Source organism: Syngnathus floridae, chromosome 12 (assembly GCF_059516105.1).
Source record: "Syngnathus floridae isolate MCC-2025c chromosome 12, RoL_Sflo_1.0, whole genome shotgun sequence".
Taxonomy (NCBI): Eukaryota; Metazoa; Chordata; class Actinopteri; order Syngnathiformes; family Syngnathidae; genus Syngnathus; species Syngnathus floridae.
Genome location: NC_142424.1, coordinates 14528855 through 14554488, shown reverse-complemented (window position 1 = coordinate 14554488; position 25634 = coordinate 14528855). Strand labels below are relative to the sequence as shown.

General features: G+C 47.1%; 1 protein-coding gene across 1 annotated transcript; it reads right to left on the bottom strand.

Annotated features, from left to right (window-relative positions):
- Positions 1 to 19428: 19428 nt before the first annotated feature.
- Positions 19429 to 21433, bottom strand: LOC148390163 (janus kinase and microtubule-interacting protein 3-like). Its single transcript, XM_088392512.1, has 6 exons — positions 21236 to 21433; positions 21051 to 21149; positions 20732 to 20965; positions 20539 to 20598; positions 20249 to 20482; positions 19429 to 20169 (listed from the first exon to the last, which is right to left on the bottom strand). Exons 2-6 carry the CDS (start codon positions 21138 to 21140, stop codon positions 20053 to 20055), a joined length of 735 nt encoding a protein of 244 aa, XP_088248638.1. The 5' UTR covers positions 21141 to 21149; positions 21236 to 21433; the 3' UTR covers positions 19429 to 20052.
- Positions 21434 to 25634: the final 4201 nt, after the last annotated feature.

The window sequence follows — 25634 nt, the reverse complement described above, 5'->3', positions numbered from 1 at the left end:
CATTCTAGAAGAGACAAACGCGTGGACAGCTTTGGAATGTTGTGTCATTTTCATCCACAAATTCTTTGGTTGACTGGAAAATGACATTTGCTTTTCTCCGCATTTTCCCAGCCACATTCGGGGGGGGGTTGGTCCAGTAATGCCAGACGAATGAGTGACTGAAGAATGTAGCTATTTTGTCTGAGAAAAAGGTGTGCTCATTGATGAGCTTACCTGTCCTTGTTGCTTCAGCGCTGACTCCAGATCTGCTACTCTGCTTTGATAGTGACCCATTTCTACCATCAGCTTTTCTCTGGTCTGAAAGGAGGAGGAGGGAGGCTCCTCCTCCTCCTTTCAGACCAGAGAACACCCGAGGCTGGGTGAGAACGGGGAGGCTGCGACCCGGCCGGGGGTTGCGGGAAGGGGCGCCACCTTGATCTCCTTCTCGGCGTCGTAGTCCCCTTCGCTGGTCTGGGCTAGCAGAGCGTAGGCTCGTTGCAGCGCTTGATATTCTTGCGTCAGCTGGCGGTAGCGAAGCTCCGCCTCTTCATGCACACACCAATGCAACACAGCACTAGTACCAGAATCAGTCAGACCGGCGACAAAGCACCCGCGACGCAAAGACGAGTCCGATTCCAGGCTGAAGAGGAATGTTTGGTGCCAATACGCTGGCAGAAATGGCGGGCTACCTCTTCGGGTTCCGTGTCGGGGGTTCTGTCGGTGTGAAAAGACAAGGACGATCCGTCCGAGTCCACCAACACGTCTTCGTCGTAGCCGTAAAATGTTTCGATGACCTGCGGGCGCGGAAGCAAACATCTCTCTGAACAAACTGAAGCGACACCTCACGATGAATCGACGAGAGGAACGATAGCGAGAAAAAGGCCATTTCATCTTGCGCAACACCAAGCAGCCGCAAACAAACAGACTCACCTTGCAGGACCTCACGCTTTGTTCCTCCTCAGAGATTCTCGACGTCGGTATCGTAGCAGCAAATCTCTCTCCTGTCGACACAAATAATCCGCCTTTGAGATTCTTTGGATGCAAAGGGAACGAACGGCTCCGGCGCAGAAACAAACGCGACTCACAATGACATTTCTGACATGAGCTCCTGTCTCCAGAGCCTGAAAAACACGTCACCGGCGATGATTGGAGGGACGCTCGTCTTTTCCAAAAGTGACAACTACAGGGTGTGTCAGGGTTTTCCAGATTATCTTTATCGTATCATTATGTTGCTTTGACTTTGACTGCAACCTGTAATAAATAATATTATTTATCCCTTATTTATCCCTATCGCTTATCCCTTCCTACACAAAGTCGTAAAACACCCCTTGCTATGTTTTGACTAGAGGTCAAGGGCTTCCTCTATTCAATCCACTCTTACACCCACCCTGTTTCTCTTAATTAAAATGCTCGTGCAGGAGCCGAGAGTCAGACTTCATTCGTACAACGGATGGACTCTCCACCTGCAGGTGTCCAAAAGAACTTACTTGTCTCCCGTGTGGTTCTTGCAAAATAAGTTGGAGCGAGCGCAACTCTAACAGGGTGCATTTTGCCACTAGCTGCCTACGGACAATGATGTCGCGCTCGCGGCTCATGGTTGACGGGCTGAGCAGCCGGGCAAGTCCGTCGTTTTCAGCGCACAGCGAGTGGCAAAGGCGCTGACAAAACGGGAGCTTTGAGCTGCTGAAAACGGCAAAACAAGTCTAAAGCGTGTTCAAACGCGTGCGCACAATGCTCCTGCTTGAAAGGTCGGAATTTAAGGGGCCAATTTTTTGGATGGCGGCCGCCGGCCAAGCTTTGGACGGAAAAGGTTTCCTGGCGACAGCGAGCGAGCGTGGCGCTGCCGTACGTGCACCGAGTCGCCTGCCTGAAGACCTTGGACAAGTCGTCGATGATGTGCCGCTGCTCCACAACTTGAAGGAACTCCATTTCACCGTCCTGCTGGCCGCAACCGCGGTCCAGGTCATTGAGCGAACTAGGCCTTCTCTGTGGAACACAAATGCAGTGGACTCTGTTGGCACGCCGCCGTTGTCCGCGTCGACTTACCAAGCTTGCCATCTCCTCGTTCTCCTGGGTGACAAAGCGCACTTTGTTTTCAAGGCGACACAGCACCAGCGAGAGTTCTTCATTCTTCCTGCTCAGGCGTTTGTTTTTGTACAGGAGTGGCAGAAACTGGCTTTCTGTTTCTCTCAGTCGCTTTAGCTGCAAGCATGAAGTGCGGGATGTGAAAGACGCACAACACGCGGGCCAGAACGTATCCATTCCTTTTGCATCGGTTTGAACGGAATCGTGGCTTTGGCTCCCAATAAAAGACATCTACCAGGCAACCGACTCGACGCGCCGCTCAACTAATAAGCAAGCGCAATGGGTGCCTCGCTGGATGGCGCGCATCAAACGTAGCGCAAACCTTCAAGCGTGCCGTCAATAAATTACCAGTTCATTGCGCTCTTCAGAAAGCAGGGCGTTTCGATCCTCCAGGTTCCTGATGACTGCGCTGAGCTCAGCGATTTTCAGATGAAACCGTCGCGTGTCCCGATCCTCCTGAGACTGAAAACGCCCCGCAACACACACACAAGCACTCGTTCAAAGTTCAAAACTGTTTTTGTGCTACCTTCCTCCAGCAACGAACTAAGTCATGCGTACTGCAAGTGTGTGATGAGGTGGCTTACGCAATGAAGAGGATTGCTAGTAGCGGCGTTGACCCCACTTCCAGGGTAGTTTAGGCCCGCCCTTTGGGAATCCCTCAGGGCAGCGATCTGCTGCTCGGCAGCCTGAGTCTGCAGCTGAAGGCGGTGGACGTGGCCGGCCCCAGGGCTTCATCCAAAACACTAACCGCTCTGTCTTTCAGCTTGATCTCATCCGTCTGGATGTACAAACAGGGAGCGCTCAGGCAGGCGGGCAAACTCATTTGCCAGAATTGTGACAAAAACAAAGAGAGCAACCGGCCAATTTTTTTTCTTGAATCGACTGGAACACCTTTGCTGTGACAAAAGCGAAGCGAGCAACCGGACATTTTCTTCTTGTGAAATAGAATAGAATAGAATGCCTTAGGTGTCATTGCACTGCAGGTATACAACGAAATTGGGAACATAGCCACGCACCGCGCATCTGATCAGTCCTACCAGTCGGCGGATCTCCCTCTCGCAGTCTCTCTTGGTTCGGCTCAGCTCCTCCCGATGCTGGTGATGAGCCGATCGGAGCTCGGCCGCTCGGGACTGCCAGGCCTGCTGGGCCGCTGCCAGGGCTTCTTCCGCGCTCCTGGTGGAGGCGACACCGCTCGGTCTCCCGACACCGCCGCGTCTCCTCCACCTCCGCCAGCAAAGCGCCCCCCCTCCTCACCTGAGCAGACATTGCGCCACACCGGGCCGTTGAGACCGCAACGGAGCGCCGCGACGCTTACTGGGGACAAGCTACACAATACGGTAGCGGCCGCATCGAAGCCCGACGTGGCGTGCGGATAGTCAGACACGGATAGAGCGGATCACCTTGTCCATGGAGCCGTCCCTCAGGCTGAGGACCAAGGCATTCAGTCGCTGGATCTCTCCATCTTTGATTTTGATCACTCTCATCAGCTCCATTTCATGCTGCCGCAGTAATGTCTCCCTGGTAATGGCTAACTCTTTCTGCTTCTCCTCATGGAGTTTGCTTTTGAGTTCCGTCATGGCGGCGGTGGCACGGTGGTGCTCCGCCCGCAGGTCCTGACTTCTCTCTCTCTCCAGACAGCTGACCTGACATGACTTAGACTTAGACTTAGACAAACTTTATTGTCATCTTGTCTGCACATGGTGCATACAAAACGAAATTCCGTTGCATACGTCTTACAACAAAGTAGTGATATTGCAGTTGAATAGAAGTAACATATCCTATGAAAATATATATATATACATATACTATATATATATATATATATTAAAAATAAGTATAAAGTGCAGCAGTGATAATTATGCAATAGTGCAAGTAGGCAAAACAGTATTCAAGAGTGTGCAGAGGAATGCTAAACCATGTATTAAACTTCTATTTAAAGGGTTTATACAAGTTCAGTAAAGTTGGTAGTGCGAGATAGTGCAAGATAGAGGTCCGTAGTGTCATAAAGTACAGTTCTGTGAATGTGTGATGCAGAGTTCAGTTTAGAGCTCAACAGTTCTAGTGTTCAACAGTCTGATGACAGCAGGGAAAAAGCTGTTGCAGAACCTGGTGGACCTGCAGCGGATGCTGCAAACCTCTTCCCAGAGGGCAGCAGGGAGAACAGTCCATGGTGGGGGTGTGATGGGTCATTGATGATGTTACGGGCACGGGACATGCAGCGCTGAGATGAAATGTCCTGAATGGAGGGAAGAGGAGCCCCTATGATCCTCTCTGCTGTCCTCACCACTCTCCTCACGTTCTTCCAATCGGAGGCGGTGCAGCCTCCACACCACACAGAGAGACAGCTTGTCAGAATGCTCTCTATGGTGCTCCTGTAGAACGTCCTCATGATGGGTGGGGGCAGGTGGGCTCTCCTCATCCTCCGCTGTAAGTACAAGCGCTTCTGTGCCCTCTTGACCAGTGCCGTAGTGTTCATAGTCCAGGTGAGGTCTTCTGTGATGTGGACCCCCAGGAATTTGGTGGTGCTGACCACCTCCACAGCTGAGCTGTTGATGATCAGTGGAGCGTGGTGAGGCTGTTTTTTCCTGAAGTCGACGATGATCTCCTTCATCTTCTCCTCATTCAGGATCAGGCTGTTTTCTCTGCACCAGCCCACCAGCTGCTCCACCTCCTCTCTGTAGTCCAGGTCGTTGTTGTCTCTGATGAGCCCCACCACCGTTGTGTCGTCTGCTGACTTCACGATGTGATTGGTGGTGAACCTGAGGACGCAGTCGTGTGTCATCAGGGTGAACAGCAGGGGGCTCAGGACGCAGCCCTGAAGGGAGCCTGTGCTGAGGGTGATGACATCAGAGGTGTTCTGTCCGACCCGGACTGACTGAGGTCTGTTGCTGAGGAAGTCTAGCAGCCAGTTGCGAAGGGGGGTGTTGAAGCCCAGGTGTTCCAATTTTCCTACCAGATGCTGTGGGATGATGGTGTCAAACGCTGAGCTGAAGTCCAGGAACAGCCTCCGCACATGGGTGTTCTTCTCCTCCAGGTGAGCCAGGCTCAGGTGAAGAACGGAGGAGATGGCGTCCTGAGTGGAGCGGTTTTGCCGGTCGGCAAACTGGAACGGGTCAAATAATAGGGGGAGTCTGGAAACGATGTGACCTTTAAGCAGCCTTTCGAAGCACTTCATCATAACCGGAGTCAGTGCAACAGGCCGGTAATCATTAAATGAGGTGATTTGAGGTTTCTTCGGCACCGGAATGATGGAGGCAGTCTTAAAGCACGCCGGCACTGTGGCTTGGCCCAGCGAGGTGTTAAAAATGTCTGTGATGACCCCAGCCAGATGACTTGCACATTCCCTGAACACACGCCCAGGAATGTTGTCGGGGCCAGGGGCCTTACAGGGGTTGACTCTCCTCAGGGTCTTCAACACATCGGCGGAGTCAAGGCAGAGTACCTCCTCTTCCTGATGGGGGACAGTTTTAACTGCTGGAGTGCCGTTTAGTGCCTCGAACCTCCCAAAGAAGTTATTTAGACCATTTAGAAAGTCAGCATCAACTACACCCACCCGGGGGGGGGGGGAGTGAGTTGTAGTCTGTAATCGCCCATATGCCTTGCCACATACTCCTGATGTTTTTGACGTCGTGGAAACGATCCTGAAATTTTCGACTGCGGTCTCGCTTCGCTATCCTGATGGCACGGTTCAAGTTGGCTCTCGCTGTCCTCAGTGTCTCCTTGTCGCCAGACTTGAAGGCAGAGTTCCGCGCTCGTAGCGTTTGACGTACCTCCTCAGTCATCCAGGGTCGTTGGTTGCCCCGGGTGATGATATTCTTAGTGGTGCTGACGTCCTCGGTGCATTTGTTGATGTAGGCTGACACAGTCATGGCACACGCATGTCTAATCTACATCGGGAAAACTGGGAGGGAGGCAGGCAGGGAGGCAGGCAGGGAGGCAGGCAGTGTCTGTCTGTTGAGGTTTTCACCTTGTTCTTCTCCTGCTGAAGTTCTAACTGGACGTCCATCAGTTTGGTTCTCAGCTCGTCATTGGCGGCCTGAAGGGCGTCCGTTCGCTCCGCCTTGGCCCGCCCTGCCGGAGCTCGTTTGGACATCTCTTACTCGAGTCTCGCCCGGTCGTCAGTCAGAGATCACAACATTTGTACCTGGAGAGCACAAACGCAGCGCTGTTTTCCACTGGCTTCGAACTCAACTTCAATCGGTACCGTAACTTACAACATCATAAACATAGAACTAGCTTGACTTATTCATTGAATAAATGCATTTGGTTCTTCAAAACTGCATCACGCAACATAGCGTGACCGAGACGGCCGTTATCCACCTGCGTGAAGTTATTTGGTGAAATGAATGAGATGTTTAAGACACCATCGTTCTGTCTCTATGTAGATGAAGGGAAATAATCGATTGCTGAAGGTCCAGAGGTGTTGTGATAAACAAATAAACATATTAGTGATTAGTGACATATTTGTGATAAACATATTAGGCAGGATAATCACATATGTTAACGTGACTGCCCACACTGTATTTATTTATGGTTATTTGTTAAATCGAGTACTGTTAGACATGAAATAGGAAGTGTTTAACATAAATGGAAGACGAAAGGGGTACTCACCATTGTAGCTCCTGCTGGTCAATGATACGAGCCTCTTCTTGCAGTGGAAAACATACAGCCAACAAACACCGTGGAACCTAAAGGAATGAAATTAAACATTAACATTTAGCCTCAACCAACATTCACAGATACAACACAACGCAAACTACACAAACGTAAATCTTTTTAAACACAATGAGTTGTACTTACCGTGTACGCTCTAGACGGTCCACTTGCAAGCAGAAAATAAAGATATTTCTGTTGATAATCGTCGTGTTTGTATCCGGTGTCTCGCTCAAGGCCATTGCGCCCACAGATTTGAATTTTGGCGAGAGTTCAGCCTATTGACGTCATTTCCGCGGTGTAATACCCGCATATCTGAAACGGCAAAGTTAAGAGTAGAGTTAAATAAAGTTTTTAGTCAACGCAATAATTTACAACCGTTGACCAGTCGAAATAATCGTCGAAATTTGGCGTCTGTGGCTGGAAGCAGACGCCGAGTTCGACATTCCTCCCAAACGCCACACTCCCTCGCTTTTCAGGGCTAAAAAAAAACAGTTGTAATTACCTTGTACGCTCTAGACGGTCAAGTTGCAAGCTGAAAACAAAAATATTTGCCTTGTTAGTCATCGTGTTACTAACCGCTGTGTCTTGTTTGCCAGATTTGCCGCTTTCCTACTTCCTGTTGCAAGCCACGCCCACGGATTATAATTTTGCCGTGAGTTCCGCCTATTGACGTCATGTCCGCGTCACATGACTGCGACGTAATATTATCTAAAACTGTTTGTGCGGTATTGTGTTGTTCTGTGCGGTATTGTGTTATTCTGTGCAGCGTCGTGTTGTTCTGTGCGGCGTCGTGTTGTTCAGTGCGACGTCGTGTTGTTCAGTAAGGCATGGTGTTGTTCAGTGCGGCATGGTGTTGTTCAGTGCGGCATAATGTTGTTCAGTGCGGCATGGTGTTGTTCAGTGCAGGATGGTGTTGTTCAGTGCGGCATGGTGTTGTTCAATGCAGGATCGTGTTGTTCAGTGCAGCATAATGTTGTTCAGTGCAGCATGGTGTTGTTCAGTGCAGCATGGTGTTGTTCACTGCGGGATGGTGTTGTTCAATGCGGGATCGTGTTGTTCAGTGCGGCATAATGTTGTTCAGTGCGGCATGGTGTTGTTCAGTGCGGCATGGTGTTGTTCAGTGCGACATAATGTTGTTTAGTGCGGCATAATGTTGTTCAGTGCGGCATAATGTTGTTCAGTGCGGCATGGTGTTGTTCAGTGCGGCATGGTGTTGTTCAGTGCGGCATGGTGTTGTTCAGTGCAGGATGGTGTTGTTCAGTGCGGCATGGTGTTGTTCAATGCGGCATGGTGTTGTTCAGTGCGGGATGGTGTTGTTCATTGCGGCATGGTGTTGTTCAGTGCGGCATGGTGTTGTTCAGTGCGGCATGGTGTTGTTCAGTGCGGCATGGTGTTGTTCAGTGCGGCATAATGTTGTTCAGTGCGGCATGGTGTTGTTCAGTGCAGGATGGTGTTGTTCAGTGCGGCATGGTGTTGTTCAATGCAGGATCGTGTTGTTCAGTGCAGCATAATGTTGTTCAGTGCAGCATGGTGTTGTTCAGTGCGGCATGGTGTTGTTCAATGCGGCATGGTGTTGTTCACTGCGGGATGGTGTTGTTCAATGCGGGATCGTGTTGTTCAGTGCGGCATAATGTTGTTCAGTGCGGCATGGTGTTGTTCAGTGCGGCATGGTGTTGTTCAGTGCGACATAATGTTGTTTAGTGCGGCATAATGTTGTTCAGTGCGGCATAATGTTGTTCAGTGCGGCATGGTGTTGTTCAGTGCGGCATGGTGTTGTTCAGTGCGGCATGGTGTTGTTCAGTGCAGGATGGTGTTGTTCAGTGCGGCATGGTGTTGTTCAATGCGGCATGGTGTTGTTCAGTGCGGGATGGTGTTGTTCAGTGCGGGATGGTGTTGTTCAGTGCGGCATGGTGTTGTTCAGTGCGGAATGGTGTTGTTCAGTGCGGCATGGTGTTGTTCAGTGCGGCATGGTGTTGTTCAATGCGGCATGGTGTTGTTCAGTGCGGGATGGTGTTGTTCAGTGCGGCATGGTGTTGTTCAGTGCGGCATGGTGTTGTTCAGTGCGGCATGGTGTTGTTCAGTGCGGCATGGTGTTGTTCAATGCGGCATGGTGTTGTTCAGTGCGGGATGGTGTTGTTCAGTGCAGGATGGTGTTGTTCAGTGCGGCATGGTGTTGTTCAATGCGTCACTGCGGCATAATGTTGTTCAGTGCGGCATGGTGTTGTTCAGTGCGGCATGGTGTTGTTCAGTGCGGCATGGTGTTGTTCAGTGCAGGATGGTGTTGTTCAGTGCGGCATGGTGTTGTTCAATGCGGCATGGTGTTGTTCAGTGCGGCATGGTGTTGTTCAGTGCGGCATGGTGTTGTTCAGTGCGGGATGGTGTTGTTCAGTGCAGGATGGTGTTGTTCAGTGCGGCATGGTGTTGTTCAATGCGGCATGGTGTTGTTCAGTGCGGGATGGTGTTGTTCAGTGCGGGATGGTGTTGTTCAGTGCGGCATGGTGTTGTTCAGTGCGGCATAATGTTGTTCAGTGCGGCATGGTGTTGTTCAGTGCGGCATGGTGTTGTTCAGTGCGGCATGGTGTTGTTCAGTGCGGCATGGTGTTGTTCATTTCGGCATAATGTTGTTCAGTGCGGCATAATGTTGTTTAGTGCGGCATGGTGTTGTTCAGTGCGGGATGGTGTTGTTCAGTGCGTTATAATGTTGTTCAGTGCGGCATGGTGTTGTTCAGTGCGGCATGGTGTTGTTCAGTGCGGCATAATGTTGTTCAGTGCGGCATGGTGTTGTTCAGTGCGGCATGGTGTTGTTCAGTGCGGCATGGTGTTGTTCAGTGCGGCATGGTGTTGTTCAGTGCGGCATAATGTTGTCCAGTGCGCCATAATGTTGTTCAGTGCGGCATGGTGTTGTTCAGTGCGGGATGGTGTTGTTCAGTGCGGCATGGTGTTGTTCAATGCGGCATGGTGTTGTTCAGTGCGGGATGGTGTTGTTCAGTGCAGGATGGTGTTGTTCAGTGCGGCATGGTGTTGTTCAATGCGGCATGGTGTTGTTCAGTGCGGGATGGTGTTGTTCAGTGCGGGATGGTGTTGTTCAGTGCGGCATGGTGTTGTTCAGTGCGGCATGGTGTTGTTCAGTGCGGCATGGTGTTGTTCAGTGCGGCATGGTGTTGTTCAGTGCGGCATGGTGTTGTTCAGTGCGGAATGGTGTTGTTCAGTGCGGCATGGTGTTGTTCAGTGCGGGATGGTGTTGTTCAATGCGGGATCGTGTTGTTCAGTGCGGGGTGGTGTTGTTCAGTGCAGGATGGTGTTGTTCAGTGCAGGATGGTGTTGTTCAGTGCGGCATGGTGTTGTTCAATGCAGGATCGTGTTGTTCAGTTCAGCATAATGTTGTTCAGTGCAGCATGGTGTTGTTCAGTGCGGCATGGTGTTGTTCAATGCGGGATGGTGTTGTTCAGTGCGGGATGGTGTTGTTCATTGCGGCATGGTGTTGTTCAGTGCGGCATGGTGTTGTTCAGTGCGGCATGGTGTTGTTCAGTGCGGGATGGTGTTGTTCAGTGCAGGATGGTGTTGTTCAGTGCGGCATGGTGTTGTTCAATGCGGCATGGTGTTGTTCAGTTCGGGATGGTGTTGTTCAGTGCGGCATGGTGTTGTTCAGTGCGGCATAATGTTTTTCAGTGCGGCATGGTGTTGTTCAGTGCGGCATGGTGTTGTTCAGTGCGGCATGGTGTTGTTCAGTGCAGCATAATGTTGTTCAGTGCGGCATGGTGTTGTTCAGTGCGGAATGGTGTTGTTAAGTGCGGCATGGTGTTGTTCAGTGCGGCATGGTGTTGTTCAGTGCGGCATGGTGTTGTTCAGTGCGGCATGGTGTTGTTCAGTGCGGGATGGTGTTGTTCAGTGCGGGATGGTGTTGTTCAGTGCGGCATGGTGTTGTTCAGTGCGGCATGGTGTTGTTCAGTGCGGCATGGTGTTGTTCAGTGCGGCATGGTGTTGTTCATTTCGGCATAATGTTGTTCAGTGCGGCATAATGTTGTTTAGTGCGGCATGGTGTTGTTCAGTGCGGGATGGTGTTGTTCAGTGCGTTATAATGTTGTTCAGTGCGGCATGGTGTTGTTCAGTGCGGCATGGTGTTGTTCAGTGCGGCATGGTGTTGTTCAGTGCGGCATAATGTTGTTCAGTGCGGCATAATGTTGTTCAGTGCGGCATGATGTTGTTCAGTGCGGGATGGTGTTGTTCAGTGCGGGATGGTGTTGTTCAGTGCGGCATGGTGTTCAATGCGGAATGGTGTTGTTCAGTGCAGGATGGTGTTGTTCAGTGCGGCATGGTGTTGTTCAGTGCGGCATAATGTTGTTCAGTGCGGCATGGTGTTGTTCAGTGCGGCATGGTGTTGTTCAGTGCGGCATGGTGTTGTTCAGTGCGGCATGGTGTTGTTCATTTCGGCATAATGTTGTTCAGTGCGGCATAATGTTGTTTAGTGCGGCATGGTGTTGTTCAGTGCGGGATGGTGTTGTTCAGTGCGTTATAATGTTGTTCAGTGCGGCATGGTGTTGTTCAGTGCGGCATGGTGTTGTTCAGTGCGGCATAATGTTGTTCAGTGCGGCATGGTGTTGTTCAGTGCGGCATGGTGTTGTTCAGTGCGGCATAATGTTCAGTGCGGCATAATGTTGTTCAGTGCGGCATGGTGTTGTTCAGTGCGGGATGGTGTTGTTCAGTGCAGGATGGTGTTGTTCAGTGCGGCATGGTGTTCAGTGCGGGATGGTGTCTTTCAGTGCGGCATGGTGTCGTTCAGTGCGGCATGGTGTCTTTCAGTGCGGCATGGTGTCGTTCAGTGAGGCATGGTGTTGTTCAGTGCGGCATGGTGTTATTTAGTGCGGCATGGTGTTGTTCAGTGCGGGATGGTGTTGTTCAGTGTGGCATGGTGTTCAGTGCGGCATGGTGTTGTTCAGTGCGGTATCGTGTTGTTCAGTGCGGTATCGTGTTTCTCAGTGCGGTATCGTGTTGTTCAGTGCAGTATCGTTGTGTTGTTCGTATTGTGTTGTGTTGTTCGTAATGTGTTGTGTTGTTCGTATTGTGTTGTGTTGTTCATATTGTGTTGTTCATATTGTGTTGAGTTGTTCGTATTGTGTTGTGTTGTTCGTATTGTGTTGCCTTTAACACTTAGCCTCTAACACTTAGCCTCTAACACTTAGCCTCTAGCATCTAGAAGGTAAATAAATAGGAAGGAAGGACTCACCGGTGACGTCTTCGCCCACGTCCAAGCGTTGTACTTTGTATTTTCATCCTTCTGACAGTGGAAAACATAGCCAACAAACACCGTGGAACCTAAACGAATGAAAGAAAACTATCATTTGGCCACAACCAACATTCACAGATACAACACAATGTGACGTGCGGGGTTGAGGTTAAAGGTTGAGTGAAGGGCCCTCGTTTTAAACTACTTTTTTGAAAAGGATTGGGAACAAGTAAGACGTATTTAATTTATTTAATGGGAAGTAGTAAGAGCTATTGAATTTAATCTTTGTATTATATTCTATTGTATTGTATTCTGTTGTATTCTTTTGGATTGTATTCACACTAACCCCACTAAAACTTCAGCCCACAAAAACTCGCCTCTGGCGCCTAGCCTCTGGCACTTAGCCTCTAACACTTAGCCTTTAACACTTAGCCTTTAACACTTAGCCTTTAACACTTAGCCTTTAACACTTAGCCTAGAAGGTGAATAAATAGGGTTAAAGGTTGAGTGAAGGGACCTCGTTTTAAACTACTTTTTTGAAAAGGAGTGGGAACAAGTAAGACGTATTTAATTTATTTAATGGGAAGTAGTAAGACTTATTAAATTTATTTAATCTACTTTTCTTCCCAGGCAAAATTTGATGTGCTGCAATTCCAAATTTCCAAAGTGAATGAAGGAATGAAGTCCTTTAAATTATGATTTTGTATAAATACTAGGCATTAACACAAAATCGACGGCACAAAATGGGCAGACTTTACTTGTTTGAAAAGGACTGGTTACAAGACAGACTTTTTTAATTTATTTAATGGGAAGAAGACTTATTTAGTTTAATTGATCTATTTTTGTTCCCTGGCAAAATTCGATTTGCTGCAATTCCAAATTTCCAAAGTGAATGAAGGAAAGAAGTCGTTTAAATTATGATTTTGTTTAAATACTAGGCATAGACACAAAATCTTCGGCACAAAATGGGCAGACTTTACTTGTTTGAAGAGGACTGGTTACAAGACAGACTTTTCTGATTTATTTAATGGGAAGAAGACTTATTTAGTTTATTTAATCTATTTTTGTTCCCTGGCAAAATTGGATTTGCTGAAACTGTATTTTGCCAAATCTTGCCTTGAGACCTGATAGGAAGTATTAAACGCTTAGTTAAATCAATACAAGTTGGTAATAAGAGCGAGTAATGTTGGTTGAACCGATGAATGAAGGTTGAAAGCAATTTAAATTATGACTTTGTATAAATACTAGATATTAACAGAACATCTACTGCGCGAAATGGGCAGAGTTTACTTGTTTGAGAAGGAGTGGCTTATTCAAAACTAAGATTTATTTAATCTGTTTGTTCCCAGGCAAAATTGGATGTGATGCAATTCCAAATTTCACCACATGATGGTGCCCAATTTTGACTTCATAGGACATATTAAACACTTAGCTTGTTATTATGTTCAAGGTAATCAGATTTGTTTATTATTCTAATGGCCTCTTCAAAACTATTCTGGATTACTACTTTGGATCTATTCTACATTACTTGGCAACAACATACTCTGTAACAGATTAGGCAGTATAATCATATATGTTAACTTGAGAGTGCCCACACTCAATCTACTTATCGTGATGTGTTAAATCAATTACTGTTAGACATTATTTGTCTGATAATCTACCAAATCTTTGAATTGAAGAATTTGTGATTTAATTAATAGCTTGTTCAGGGTAATCAGACTTGTATATAATTCTAATGGCCTTCTTTTGAAAACTATTCTGAATTACAACTTTGGATCTTATATTACTTTGCAACAATCTACTCGGTGACAGATTAGGCAGTATAATCACATATGTTAACTTCAGTGCCCACACTGTATTTATTTATGGTTATTTGTTAAATCAAGTACTGTTAGACATGAAATAGGAAGTGTTTAACATAAATGTTATGGCTACTCACCATTGTAGCTCGCTCCTGGTCAATGATACGAGCCTCTTCTTGCAGTGGAAAACTTGCAGCCAACAAACACCGTGGAACCTAAAGGAATGAAATTAAACATTAACATTTCGCCTCGACCAATTTTCACACGTACAACGCAACGCGGCTACACTTCTGCTATTACAAACGTAAATCTCCTTAAACACAATGAGTGTTACTTACCGTGTACGCTCTAGACGGTCCAGTTGCAAGCAGAAAATAAAGATATTTCCGTTGATAATCGTCGCTGCTCAGTGGCTCACGGCCATCGCGCCAACAGATTTGAATTTTGGCGGAGGTTCGGGCAATTACGTCATATCCGCGGCACATGACTGCGACGTAATACCCGCTTATCTGAAACGGCAGTTAAAAGTAGAGTTACATCAAGTTTTCTTGGAACCTAAACGAATGAAAGAAAACTATCATTTGGCCACAACCAACATTCACAGATACAACACAACGTGCGGGGTTGAGGTTAAAGATTGAGTGAAGGGCCCTCGTTTTAAACTACTGTTTTGAAAAGGAGTGGGAACAAGTAAGACGTATTTAATTTATTTAATGGGAAGTAGTAAGACTTATTAAATTTATTTAATCTACTTTTCTTCCCAGGCAAAATTTGATGTGCTGCAATTCCAAATTTCCAAAGTGAATGAAGGAATGAAGTCCTTTAAATTATGATTTTGTATAAATACTAGGCATTAACACAAAATCGACGGCACAAAATGGGCAGACTTTACTTGTTTGAAAAGGACTGGTTACAAGACAGACTTTTTTAATTTATTTAATGGGAAGAAAACTTAGTTAGTTTAATTGATCTATTTTTGTTCCCTGGCAAAATTCGATTTGCTGCAATTCCAAATTTCCAAAGTGAATGAAGGAAAGAAGTCGTTTAAATTATGATTTTGTTTAAATACTAGGCATAGACACAAAATCTACGGCACAAAATGGGCAGACTTTACTTGTTTGAAGAGGACTGGTTACAAGACAGACTTTTCTGATTTATTTAATGGGAAGAAGACTTATTTAGTTTATTTAATCTATTTTTGTTCCCTGGCAAAATTGGATTTGCTGAAACTGTATTTTGCCAAATCTTGCCTTGAGACCTGATAGGAAGTATTAAACGCTTAGTTAAATCAATACAAGTTGGTAATAAGAGCGAGTAATGTTAGTTGAACCGATGAATGAAGGTTGAAAGCAATTTAAATTATGACTTTGTATAAATACTAGATATTAACAGAACATCTACTGCGCGAAATGGGCAGAGTTTACTTGTTTGAGAAGGAGTGGCTTATTCAAAACTAAGATTTATTTAATCTGTTTGTTCCCAGGCAAAATTGGATGTGATGCAATTCCAAATTTCACCACATGATGGTGCCCAATTTTGACTTCATAGGACATATTAAACACTTAGCTTGTTATTATGTTCAAGGTAATCAGATTTGTTTATTATTCTAATGGCCTCTTCAAAACTATTCTGGATTACTACTTTGGATCTATTCTACATTACTTGGCAACAACATACTCTGTAACAGATTAGGCAGTATAATCATATATGTTAACTTGAGAGTGCCCACACTCAATCTACTTATCGTGATGTGTTAAATCAATTACTGTTAGACATTATTTGTCTGATAATCTACCAAATCTTTGAATTGAAGAATTTGTGATTTAATTAATAGCTTGTTCAGGGTAATCAGACTTGTATATAATTCTAATGGCCTTCTTTTGAAAACTATTCTGAATTACAACTTTGGATCTTATATTACTTTGCAACAATCTACTCGGTGACAGATTAGGCAGTATAATCACATATGTTAACTTCAGTGCCCACACTGTATTTATTTATGGTTATTTGTTAAATCAAGTACTGTTAGACATGAAATAGGAAGTGTTTAACATAAATGTTATGGCTACTCACCATTGTAGCTCGCTCCTGGTCAATGATACGAGCCTCTTCTTGCAGTGGAAAACTTGCAGCCAACAAACACCGTGGAACCTAAAGGAATGAAATTAAACATTAACATTTCGCCTCGACCAATTTTCACACGTACAACGCAACGCGGCTACACTTCTGCTATTACAAACGTAAATCTCCTTAAACACAATGAGTGTTACTTACCGTGTACGCTCTAGACGGTCCAGTTGCAAGCAGAAAATAAAGATATTTCCGTTGATAATCGTCGCTGCTCAGTGGCTCACGGCCATCGCGCCAACAGATTTGAATTTTGGCGGAGGTTCGGGCAATTACGTCATATCCGCGGCACATGACTGCGACGTAATACCCGCTTATCTGAAACGGCAGTTAAAAGTAGAGTTACATCAAGTTTTCTTGGAACCTAAACGAATGAAAGAAAACTATCATTTGGCCACAACCAACATTCACAGATACAACACAACGTGCGGGGTTGAGGTTAAAGATTGAGTGAAGGGCCCTCGTTTTAAACTACTGTTTTGAAAAGGAGTGGGAACAAGTAAGACGTATTTAATTTATTTAATGGGAAGTAGTAAGACTTATTAAATTTATTTAATCTACTTTTCTTCCCAGGCAAAATTTGATGTGCTGCAATTCCAAATTTCCAAAGTGAATGAAGGAATGAAGTCCTTTAAATTATGATTTTGTATAAATACTAGGCATTAACACAAAATCGACGGCACAAAATGGGCAGACTTTACTTGTTTGAAAAGGACTGGTTACAAGACAGACTTTTTTAATTTATTTAATGGGAAGAAGACTTATTTAGTTTAATTGATCTATTTTTGTTCCCTGGCAAAATTCGATTTGCTGCAATTCCAAATTTCCAAAGTGAATGAAGGAAAGAAGTCGTTTAAATTATGATTTTGTTTAAATACTAGGCATAGACACAAAATCTACGGCACAAAATGGGCAGACTTTACTTGTTTGAAGAGGACTGGTTACAAGACAGACTTTTCTAATTTATTTAATGGGAAGAAGACTTATTTAGTTTATTTAATCTATTTTTGTTCCCTGGCAAAATTGGATTTGCTGAAACTGTATTTTGCCAAATCTTGCCTTGAGACCTGATAGGAAGTATTAAACGCTTAGTTAAATCAATACAAGTTGGTAATAAGAGCGAGTAATGTTGGTTGAACCGATGAATGAAGGTTGAAAGCAATTTAAATTATGACTTTGTATAAATACTAGATATTAACAGAACATCTACTGCGCGAAATGGGCAGAGTTTACTTGTTTGAGAAGGAGTGGCTTATTCAAAACTAAGATTTATTTAATCTGTTTGTTCCCAGGCAAAATTGGATGTGATGCAATTCCAAATTTCACCACATGATGGTGCCCAATTTTGACTTCATAGGACATATTAAACACTTAGCTTGTTATTATGTTCAAGGTAATCAGATTTGTTTATTATTCTAATGGCCTCTTCAAAACTATTCTGGATTACTACTTTGGATCTATTCTACATTACTTGGCAACAACATACTCTGTAACAGATTAGGCAGTATAATCATATATGTTAACTTGAGAGTGCCCACACTCAATCTACTTATCGTGATGTGTTAAATCAATTACTGTTAGACATTATTTGTCTGATAATCTACCAAATCTTTGAATTGAAGAATTTGTGATTTAATTAATAGCTTGTTCAGGGTAATCAGACTTGTATATAATTCTAATGGCCTTCTTTTGAAAACTATTCTGAATTACAACTTTGGATCTTATATTACTTTGCAACAATCTACTCGGTGACAGATTAGGCAGTATAATCACATATGTTAACTTCAGTGCCCACACTGTATTTATTTATGGTTATTTGTTAAATCAAGTACTGTTAGACATGAAATAGGAAGTGTTTAACATAAATGTTATGGCTACTCACCATTGTAGCTCGCTCCTGGTCAATGATATGAGCCTCTTCTTGCAGTGGAAAACTTGCAGCCAACAAACACCGTGGAACCTAAAGGAATGAAATTAAACATTAACATTTCGCCTGGACCAACATTCACACGTACAACGCAACGCGGCTACACTTCTGCTATTACAAACGTAAATCTCCTTAAACACAACGAGTGTTACTTACCGTGTACGCTCTAGGCAAAATTGGATGTGATGCAATTCCAAATCTATCTGAAACGGCAGTTAAAAGTAGAGTTACATCAAGTTTTCTTTTTTAATCAACACAATCATTTACAACCGTTGACCAGAAAGAATCGTCGAAATTCGACGTCCCCCACAAACGCCACGCTCACTCGCTTTTCAGGGCAACAAAAGTACTTCTTTTTAAAAACGATGAGTTGTACTTACCGTGTACGCTCTGGACGGTCCAGTTGCAAGCAGAAAATAAAAATATTTCTCTTGTTAGTCGTATGTTACCATCCGCTGTGTCTTTGTCAACATCGCCGCCATTTTCCTACTTCCTGCTGCGAGCCACGCCCACGGATTTAAATTTGGGCGGAAGCTCTTTCCATTGGCGTCGTTTTCGCGTATAGCAAATCCGATTGGTTGGGAAGGGGGCACGGTTATGCAGCCGAGGGGTCCTGTGATCGGTGGGATGTAAAGTAGGCGTCGACGTCACGTCCGCGTCACGTGACCACGACGTGGCAGACGTCCTATAGCAACCGCTGTTTTGTTTAGTAGACTTACAGTTGTTATGCATTGACATAATGGCGCACACACCAAATAGATTTAAATAAATTAAATAGTTCTTCTGCCCACTCTCTTTTAAACAAGTTAACTCTCCCCGCGGATTTGAATTCCGGCGAAAGTTACGCCCATCGACGTCACGTATGTCACGTGACCACGACGTGGCAGATGTCATATAGCAACCGCTGTTTTGTTTAGTAGATTTACAGTTGTTATGCATTGGCATAATGGTGTGCACTCAAAATAGATTTAAATAAATTAAATATTTCTTCTGCCCACTCCCTTTTAAACAAGTTAACTCTGCCCACGTCCATTGACGTCTTGTCTGCGTCACGTGACCACGACGTAGCGACGTCATATAGTAACCGCTGTTTTGATCAGTAGACTTAGTTATTATGCGTTGACATAATGGCGCACTGGTTAGCATGGCCACCTCTTAAGCATGATGTTGCGGGTTCGACGCCTGATCAATGTTAGCATGGAGTGAGCTGAAGTGCATGGCGCTGAAGATTTGAATCTTTGAAATGCGCTGAGGTCTGACATATCAGGCAGAATGGTTTGCCATCACGTTCAACAAAAAATAGAAACTTTCCCACTCTGATTAAAACGTCCTGCGTTCATCTACGTATTTTCGTTTTGCTGTGCATCTTTTCCCTGCCATTTCGAGAGCCCAATTGACACTCATAGTTTAAAGAAATGTGTTTGCCCATCCTACTTTGTGGAATTTCACCACATGCGCTTTTGACCAAAATACCAAATTGAACTCAAGTGAAGCCAACACGCACAACCCCCCCCCCCCCCACACACACACACACACACACACACACAAATGTTGATATGAACATAAAAGAGCCGCATGCGGTTCGGGAGTTGCGGCTTGGCCAAACCTGTACTATACAACTTTATTTGTATAAAATTTTCACAACAGCTGTCACACAAACAAAGCGGGAAAAACCGAAGACGTGCGTGTTCCGCCCACGCTGGATTTATTTGCACCTTTGAAAAGACACCGTATTGCTGCAGATGTGGCAAAGAGTACTTTTGGGCATCTGAGACGGAAGGATGTCCAAAGCATCATGTCACCTGCTCTGGTAGGCATGGTGGTGGGACGTTGAGGTCAACCGCTTTGGGGTTGGCTGAATCTTTGATCGCAGGATGCCACACACTTGAAGACAGAAGCAGAAAAGCAGAGCTAAATGCAAAATGTACTCACCGGTGACTCCAATTTTTTTCCCCCCTGAAGAAACAGCTGGACGGGTGGCCCCGGCTGGCCAGTGGGACTCTTGATATTCTGACCCTTTTTAGTGCGCGTTTGGGGCAACAACCGTTTTTTGTGGCGCTCTTTTCTGGTTCAAAAGTGCCCTGCATGTGAATTTGCTTTTCCTGCCTTCTGATTGGATGAGCGCCGGTGTGACGCGGTGCCTCTGTCACCGTGGCGGGGGGTATACGTTGGCATCGGAGCGTCTGCGACCGGCTGGCAGTGTATCGGAGGTGTCGAGTGCGGTGCCGCTGGAGCTCACTCACCAGCTGGTGTTAGGGCCACAGAATGAAGGCCAAGGAGAAGAATAGAAAGAGAAACAGAAACTTCTCCTCCAATTGTTTGATTTGTCTCTTCTGAGCTTCGATGAATTCTTTCAGCTCTTTGTTCCTCTAGGACGGACAAATGGAAAGTGGCATTCAAAAGCCAGTAAGCGTGCAAGTAAGTGCCGGGCTGGCTTTGGGCCCTTACCTGTTGCGCGCTGTGCAGCAGATCCATTCTCTCTTGGAGGATGCAAGCGTCGCGCTCCCTCAACTCGCACATCAGGGCTCGCTTCCATTGGTCCACGGCGCTCCTAAGCTCTTCTCTCTGATCCGCCGTCAGCACGTCATTCACGCCAGCGTGGCTGGCTTTTTCGCCGTCCGTGGCGGGGCAGTCCCGCTGCGGTAGCGCCTCGTACAACATGGCCTCCAGCTCCAGGATCCTCTGGGCCGCAATCCTCGTCCATCAGTGGTCCGGCGGGAGATTTGAGGGAGGCTTACCTTATGAGCCTGGTCCATGGAACACTTCCTGAAGTCCAACTCTTCATCCAGGTAGCCCTTCTGCTTGCAGAACATAGAAGAGCCCAAAGGCACAGCGTCAACAAGCTTCTTTCAGCGCAAAGCCTTCCAAAAGTCACATTTGAGCCGCCGAGTCTCGTGGAGTGCGAACATAAGGAGTTCGACATACACTTACGGCGTTATAGCCCAGGATGTCCAGCTTCTTCATCAGATCACTGATGACGATGTCCGGGGGAAAGGCGCAAGGAGCAATGTAAGGTGTTCTGGGACCTCGGGTTAAGGTTAGGGTTGCGAGGGACGCCTTACGTACGCTCACGCCCTCGGCCTCGCAGTAGATCTGCAAAGGGCTGAGGCCGTCTGGGAAACGGACTTGCAGAAACTTCAAGACGGGGGAGCGCCACTCCCTCTCCTGAAAGGCAGAGGCATGCATCCGTCCGTCCGTCCGTCCGTCCGTCACATCTCTGGCCTCAACACGCTTGTGCGAGTCTTCCCACCTCCAGCTCCAGGATGCGGAACTCAAGCAGTTCGTTTTGGTCTCGGATATCCTGGATGTGCTCTTTCAGACGCGCTTCTTCCGCCTCCATCCGCCTGACCTGAAAAGACAGTCAGACCTCATCTGCGGGGCTTCCTGACGGGTGTGACGCCAAGCGACTCCGCCCAGCGCCTTTCTTTCCGTCACCTTTTCGGCCAACTGCTGATTGCTCTGACGCAGCAGCTGCTTCTCCTCCACCCACTTGACATTCTAGAAGAGACAAACGCGTGGACAGCTTTGGAATGTTGTGTCATTTTCATCCACAAATTCTTTGGTTGACTGGAAAATGACATTTGCTTTTCTCCGCATTTTCCCAGCCACATTCGGGGGGGGTTGGTCCAGTAATGCCAGACGAATGAGTGACTGAAGAATGTAGCTATTTTGTCTGAGAAAAAGGTGTGCTCATTGATGAGCTTACCTGTCCTTGTTGCTTCAGCGCTGACTCCAGATCTGCTACTCTGCTTTGATAGTGACCCATTTCTACCATCAGCTTTTCTCTGGTCTGAAAGGAGGAGGAGGGAGGCTCCTCCTCCTCCTTTCAGACCAGAGAACACCCGAGGCTGGGTGAGAACGGGGAGGCTGCGACCCGGCCGGGGGTTGCGGGAAGGGGCGCCACCTTGATCTCCTTCTCGGCGTCGTAGTCCCCTTCGCTGGTCTGGGCTAGCAGAGCGTAGGCTCGTTGCAGCGCTTGATATTCTTGCGTCAGCTGGCGGTAGCGAAGCTCCGCCTCTTCATGCACACACCAATGCAACACAGCACTAGTACCAGAATCAGTCAGACCGGCGACAAAGCACCCGCGACGCAAAGACGAATCCGATTCCAGGCTGAAGAGGAATGTTTGGTGCCAATACGCTGGCAGAAATGGCGGGCTACCTCTTCGGGTTCCGTGTCGGGGGTTCTGTCGGTGTGAAAAGACAAGGACGATCCGTCCGAGTCCACCAACACGTCTTCGTCGTAGCCGTAAAATGTTTCGATGACCTGCGGGCGCGGAAGCAAACATCTCTCTGAACAAACTGAAGCGACACCTCACGATGAATCGACGAGAGGAACGATAGCGAGAAAAAGGCCATTTCATCTTGCGCAACACCAAGCAGCCGCAAACAAACAGACTCACCTTGCAGGACCTCACGCTTTGTTCCTCCTCAGAGATTCTCGACGTCGGTATCGTAGCAGCAAATCTCTCTCCTGTCGACACAAATAATCCGCCTTTGAGATTCTTTGGATGCAAAGGGAACGAACGGCTCCGGCGCAGAAACAAACGCGACTCACAATGACATTTCTGACATGAGCTCCTGTCTCCAGAGCCTGAAAAACACGTCACCGGCGATGATTGGAGGGACGCTCGTCTTTTCCAAAAGTGACAACTACAGGGTGTGTCAGGGTTTTCCAGATTATCTTTATCGTATCATTATGTTGCTTTGACTTTGACTGCAACCTGTAATAAATAATATTATTTATCCCTTATTTATCCCTATCGCTTATCCCTTCCTACACAAAGTCGTAAAACACCCCTTGCTATGTTTTGACTAGAGGTCAAGGGCTTCCTCTATTCAATCCACTCTTACACCCACCCTGTTTCTCTTAATTAAAATGCTCGTGCAGGAGCCGAGAGTCAGACTTCATTCGTACAACGGATGGACTCTCCACCTGCAGGTGTCCAAAAGAACTTACTTGTCTCCCGTGTGGTTCTTGCAAAATAAGTTGGAGCGAGCGCAACTCTAACAGGGTGCATTTTGCCACTAGCTGCCTACGGACAATGATGTCGCGCTCGCGGCTCATGGTTGACGGGCTGAGCAGCCGGGCAAGTCCGTCGTTTTCAGCGCACAGCGAGTGGCAAAGGCGCTGACAAAACGGGAGCTTTGAGCTGCTGAAAACGGCAAAACAAGTCTAAAGCGTGTTCAAACGCGTGCGCACAATGCTCCTGCTTGAAAGGTCGGAATTTAAGGGGCCAATTTTTTGGATGGCGGCCGCCGGCCAAGCTTTGGACGGAAAAGGTTTCCTGGCGACAGCGAGCGAGCGTGGCGCTGCCGTACGTGCACCGAGTCGCCTGCCTGAAGACCTTGGACAAGTCGTCGATGATGTGCCGCTGCTCCACAACTTGAAGGAACTCCATTTCACCGTCCTGCTGGCCGCAACCGCGGTCCAGGTCATTGAGCGAACTAGGCCTTCTCTGTGGAACACAAATGCAGTGGACTCTGTTGGCACGCCGCCGTTGTCCGCGTCGACTTACCAAGCTTGCCATCTCCTCGTTCTCCTGGGTGACAAAGCGCACTTTGTTTTCAAGGCGACACAGCACCAGCGAGAGTTCTTCATTCTTCCTGCTCAGGCGTTTGTTTTTGTACAGGAGTGGCAGAAACTGGCTTTCTGTTTCTCTCAGTCGCTTTAGCTGCAAGCATGAAGTGCGGGATGTGAAAGACGCACAACACGCGGGCCAGAACGTATCCATTCCTTTTGCATCGGTTTGAACGGAATCGTGGCTTTGGCTCCCAATAAAAGACATCTACCAGGCAACCGACTCGACGCGCCGCTCAACTAATAAGCAAGCGCAATGGGTGCCTCGCTGGATGGCGCGCATCAAACGTAGCGCAAACCTTCAAGCGTGCCGTCAATAAATTACCAGTTCATTGCGCTCTTCAGAAAGCAGGGCGTTTCGATCCTCCAGGTTCCTGATGACTGCGCTGAGCTCAGCGATTTTCAGATGAAACCGTCGCGTGTCCCGATCCTCCTGAGACTGAAAACGCCCCGCAACACACACACAAGCACTCGTTCAAAGTTCAAAACTGTTTTTGTGCTACCTTCCTCCAGCAACGAACTAAGTCATGCGTACTGCAAGTGTGTGATGAGGTGGCTTACGCAATGAAGAGGATTGCTAGTAGCGGCGTTGACCCCACTTCCAGGGTAGTTTAGGCCCGCCCTTTGGGAATCCCTCAGGGCAGCGATCTGCTGCTCGGCAGCCTGAGTCTGCAGCTGAAGGCGGTGGACGTGGCCGGCCCCAGGGCTTCATCCAAAACACTAACCGCTCTGTCTTTCAGCTTGATCTCATCCGTCTGGATGTACAAACAGGGAGCGCTCAGGCAGGCGGGCAAACTCATTTGCCAGAATTGTGACAAAAACAAAGAGAGCAACCGGCCAATTTTTTTTCTTGAATCGACTGGAACACCTTTGCTGTGACAAAAGCGAAGCGAGCAACCGGACATTTTCTTCTTGTGAAATAGAATAGAATAGAATGCCTTAGGTGTCATTGCACTGCAGGTATACAACGAAATTGGGAACATAGCCACGCACCGCGCATCTGATCAGTCCTACCAGTCGGCGGATCTCCCTCTCGCAGTCTCTCTTGGTTCGGCTCAGCTCCTCCCGATGCTGGTGATGAGCCGATCGGAGCTCGGCCGCTCGGGACTGCCAGGCCTGCTGGGCCGCTGCCAGGGCTTCTTCCGCGCTCCTGGTGGAGGCGACACCGCTCGGTCTCCCGACACCGCCGCGTCTCCTCCACCTCCGCCAGCAAAGCGCCCCCCCTCCTCACCTGAGCAGACATTGCGCCACACCGGGCCGTTGAGACCGCAACGGAGCGCCGCGACGCTTACTGGGGACAAGCTACACAATACGGTAGCGGCCGCATCGAAGCCCGACGTGGCGTGCGGATAGTCAGACACGGATAGAGCGGATCACCTTGTCCATGGAGCCGTCCCTCAGGCTGAGGACCAAGGCATTCAGTCGCTGGATCTCTCCATCTTTGATTTTGATCACTCTCATCAGCTCCATTTCATGCTGCCGCAGTAATGTCTCCCTGGTAATGGCTAACTCTTTCTGCTTCTCCTCATGGAGTTTGCTTTTGAGTTCCGTCATGGCGGCGGTGGCACGGTGGTGCTCCGCCCGCAGGTCCTGACTTCTCTCTCTCTCCAGACAGCTGACCTGACATGACTTAGACTTAGACTTAGACAAACTTTATTGTCATCTTGTCTGCACATGGTGCATACAAAACGAAATTCCGTTGCATACGTCTTACAACAAAGTAGTGATATTGCAGTTGAATAGAAGTAACATATCCTATGAAAATATATATATATACATATACTATATATATATATATATATTAAAAATAAGTATAAAGTGCAGCAGTGATAATTATGCAATAGTGCAAGTAGGCAAAACAGTATTCAAGAGTGTGCAGAGGAATGCTAAACCATGTATTAAACTTCTATTTAAAGGGTTTATACAAGTTCAGTAAAGTTGGTAGTGCGAGATAGTGCAAGATAGAGGTCCGTAGTGTCATAAAGTACAGTTCTGTGAATGTGTGATGCAGAGTTCAGTTTAGAGCTCAACAGTTCTAGTGTTCAACAGTCTGATGACAGCAGGGAAAAAGCTGTTGCAGAACCTGGTGGACCTGCAGCGGATGCTGCAAACCTCTTCCCAGAGGGCAGCAGGGAGAACAGTCCATGGTGGGGGTGTGATGGGTCATTGATGATGTTACGGGCACGGGACATGCAGCGCTGAGATGAAATGTCCTGAATGGAGGGAAGAGGAGCCCCTATGATCCTCTCTGCTG

Excerpts from the sequence above, each read along its gene's own strand:
- LOC148390163 (XM_088392512.1), bottom strand. The coding sequence starts at position 21,140 with ATGGAGGCGGAAGAAGCGCGTCTGAAAGAGCACATCCAGGATATCCGA. Across the intron at positions 20,966-21,050 it reads TCCGCATCCTGGAGCTGGAG|GAGAGGGAGTGGCGCTCCCC; the intron begins GTGGGAAGACTC and ends TCTGCCTTTCAG. Across the intron at positions 20,599-20,731 it reads ACATCCTGGGCTATAACGCC|AAGGGCTACCTGGATGAAGA; the intron begins GTAAGTGTATGT and ends TTCTGCAAGCAG.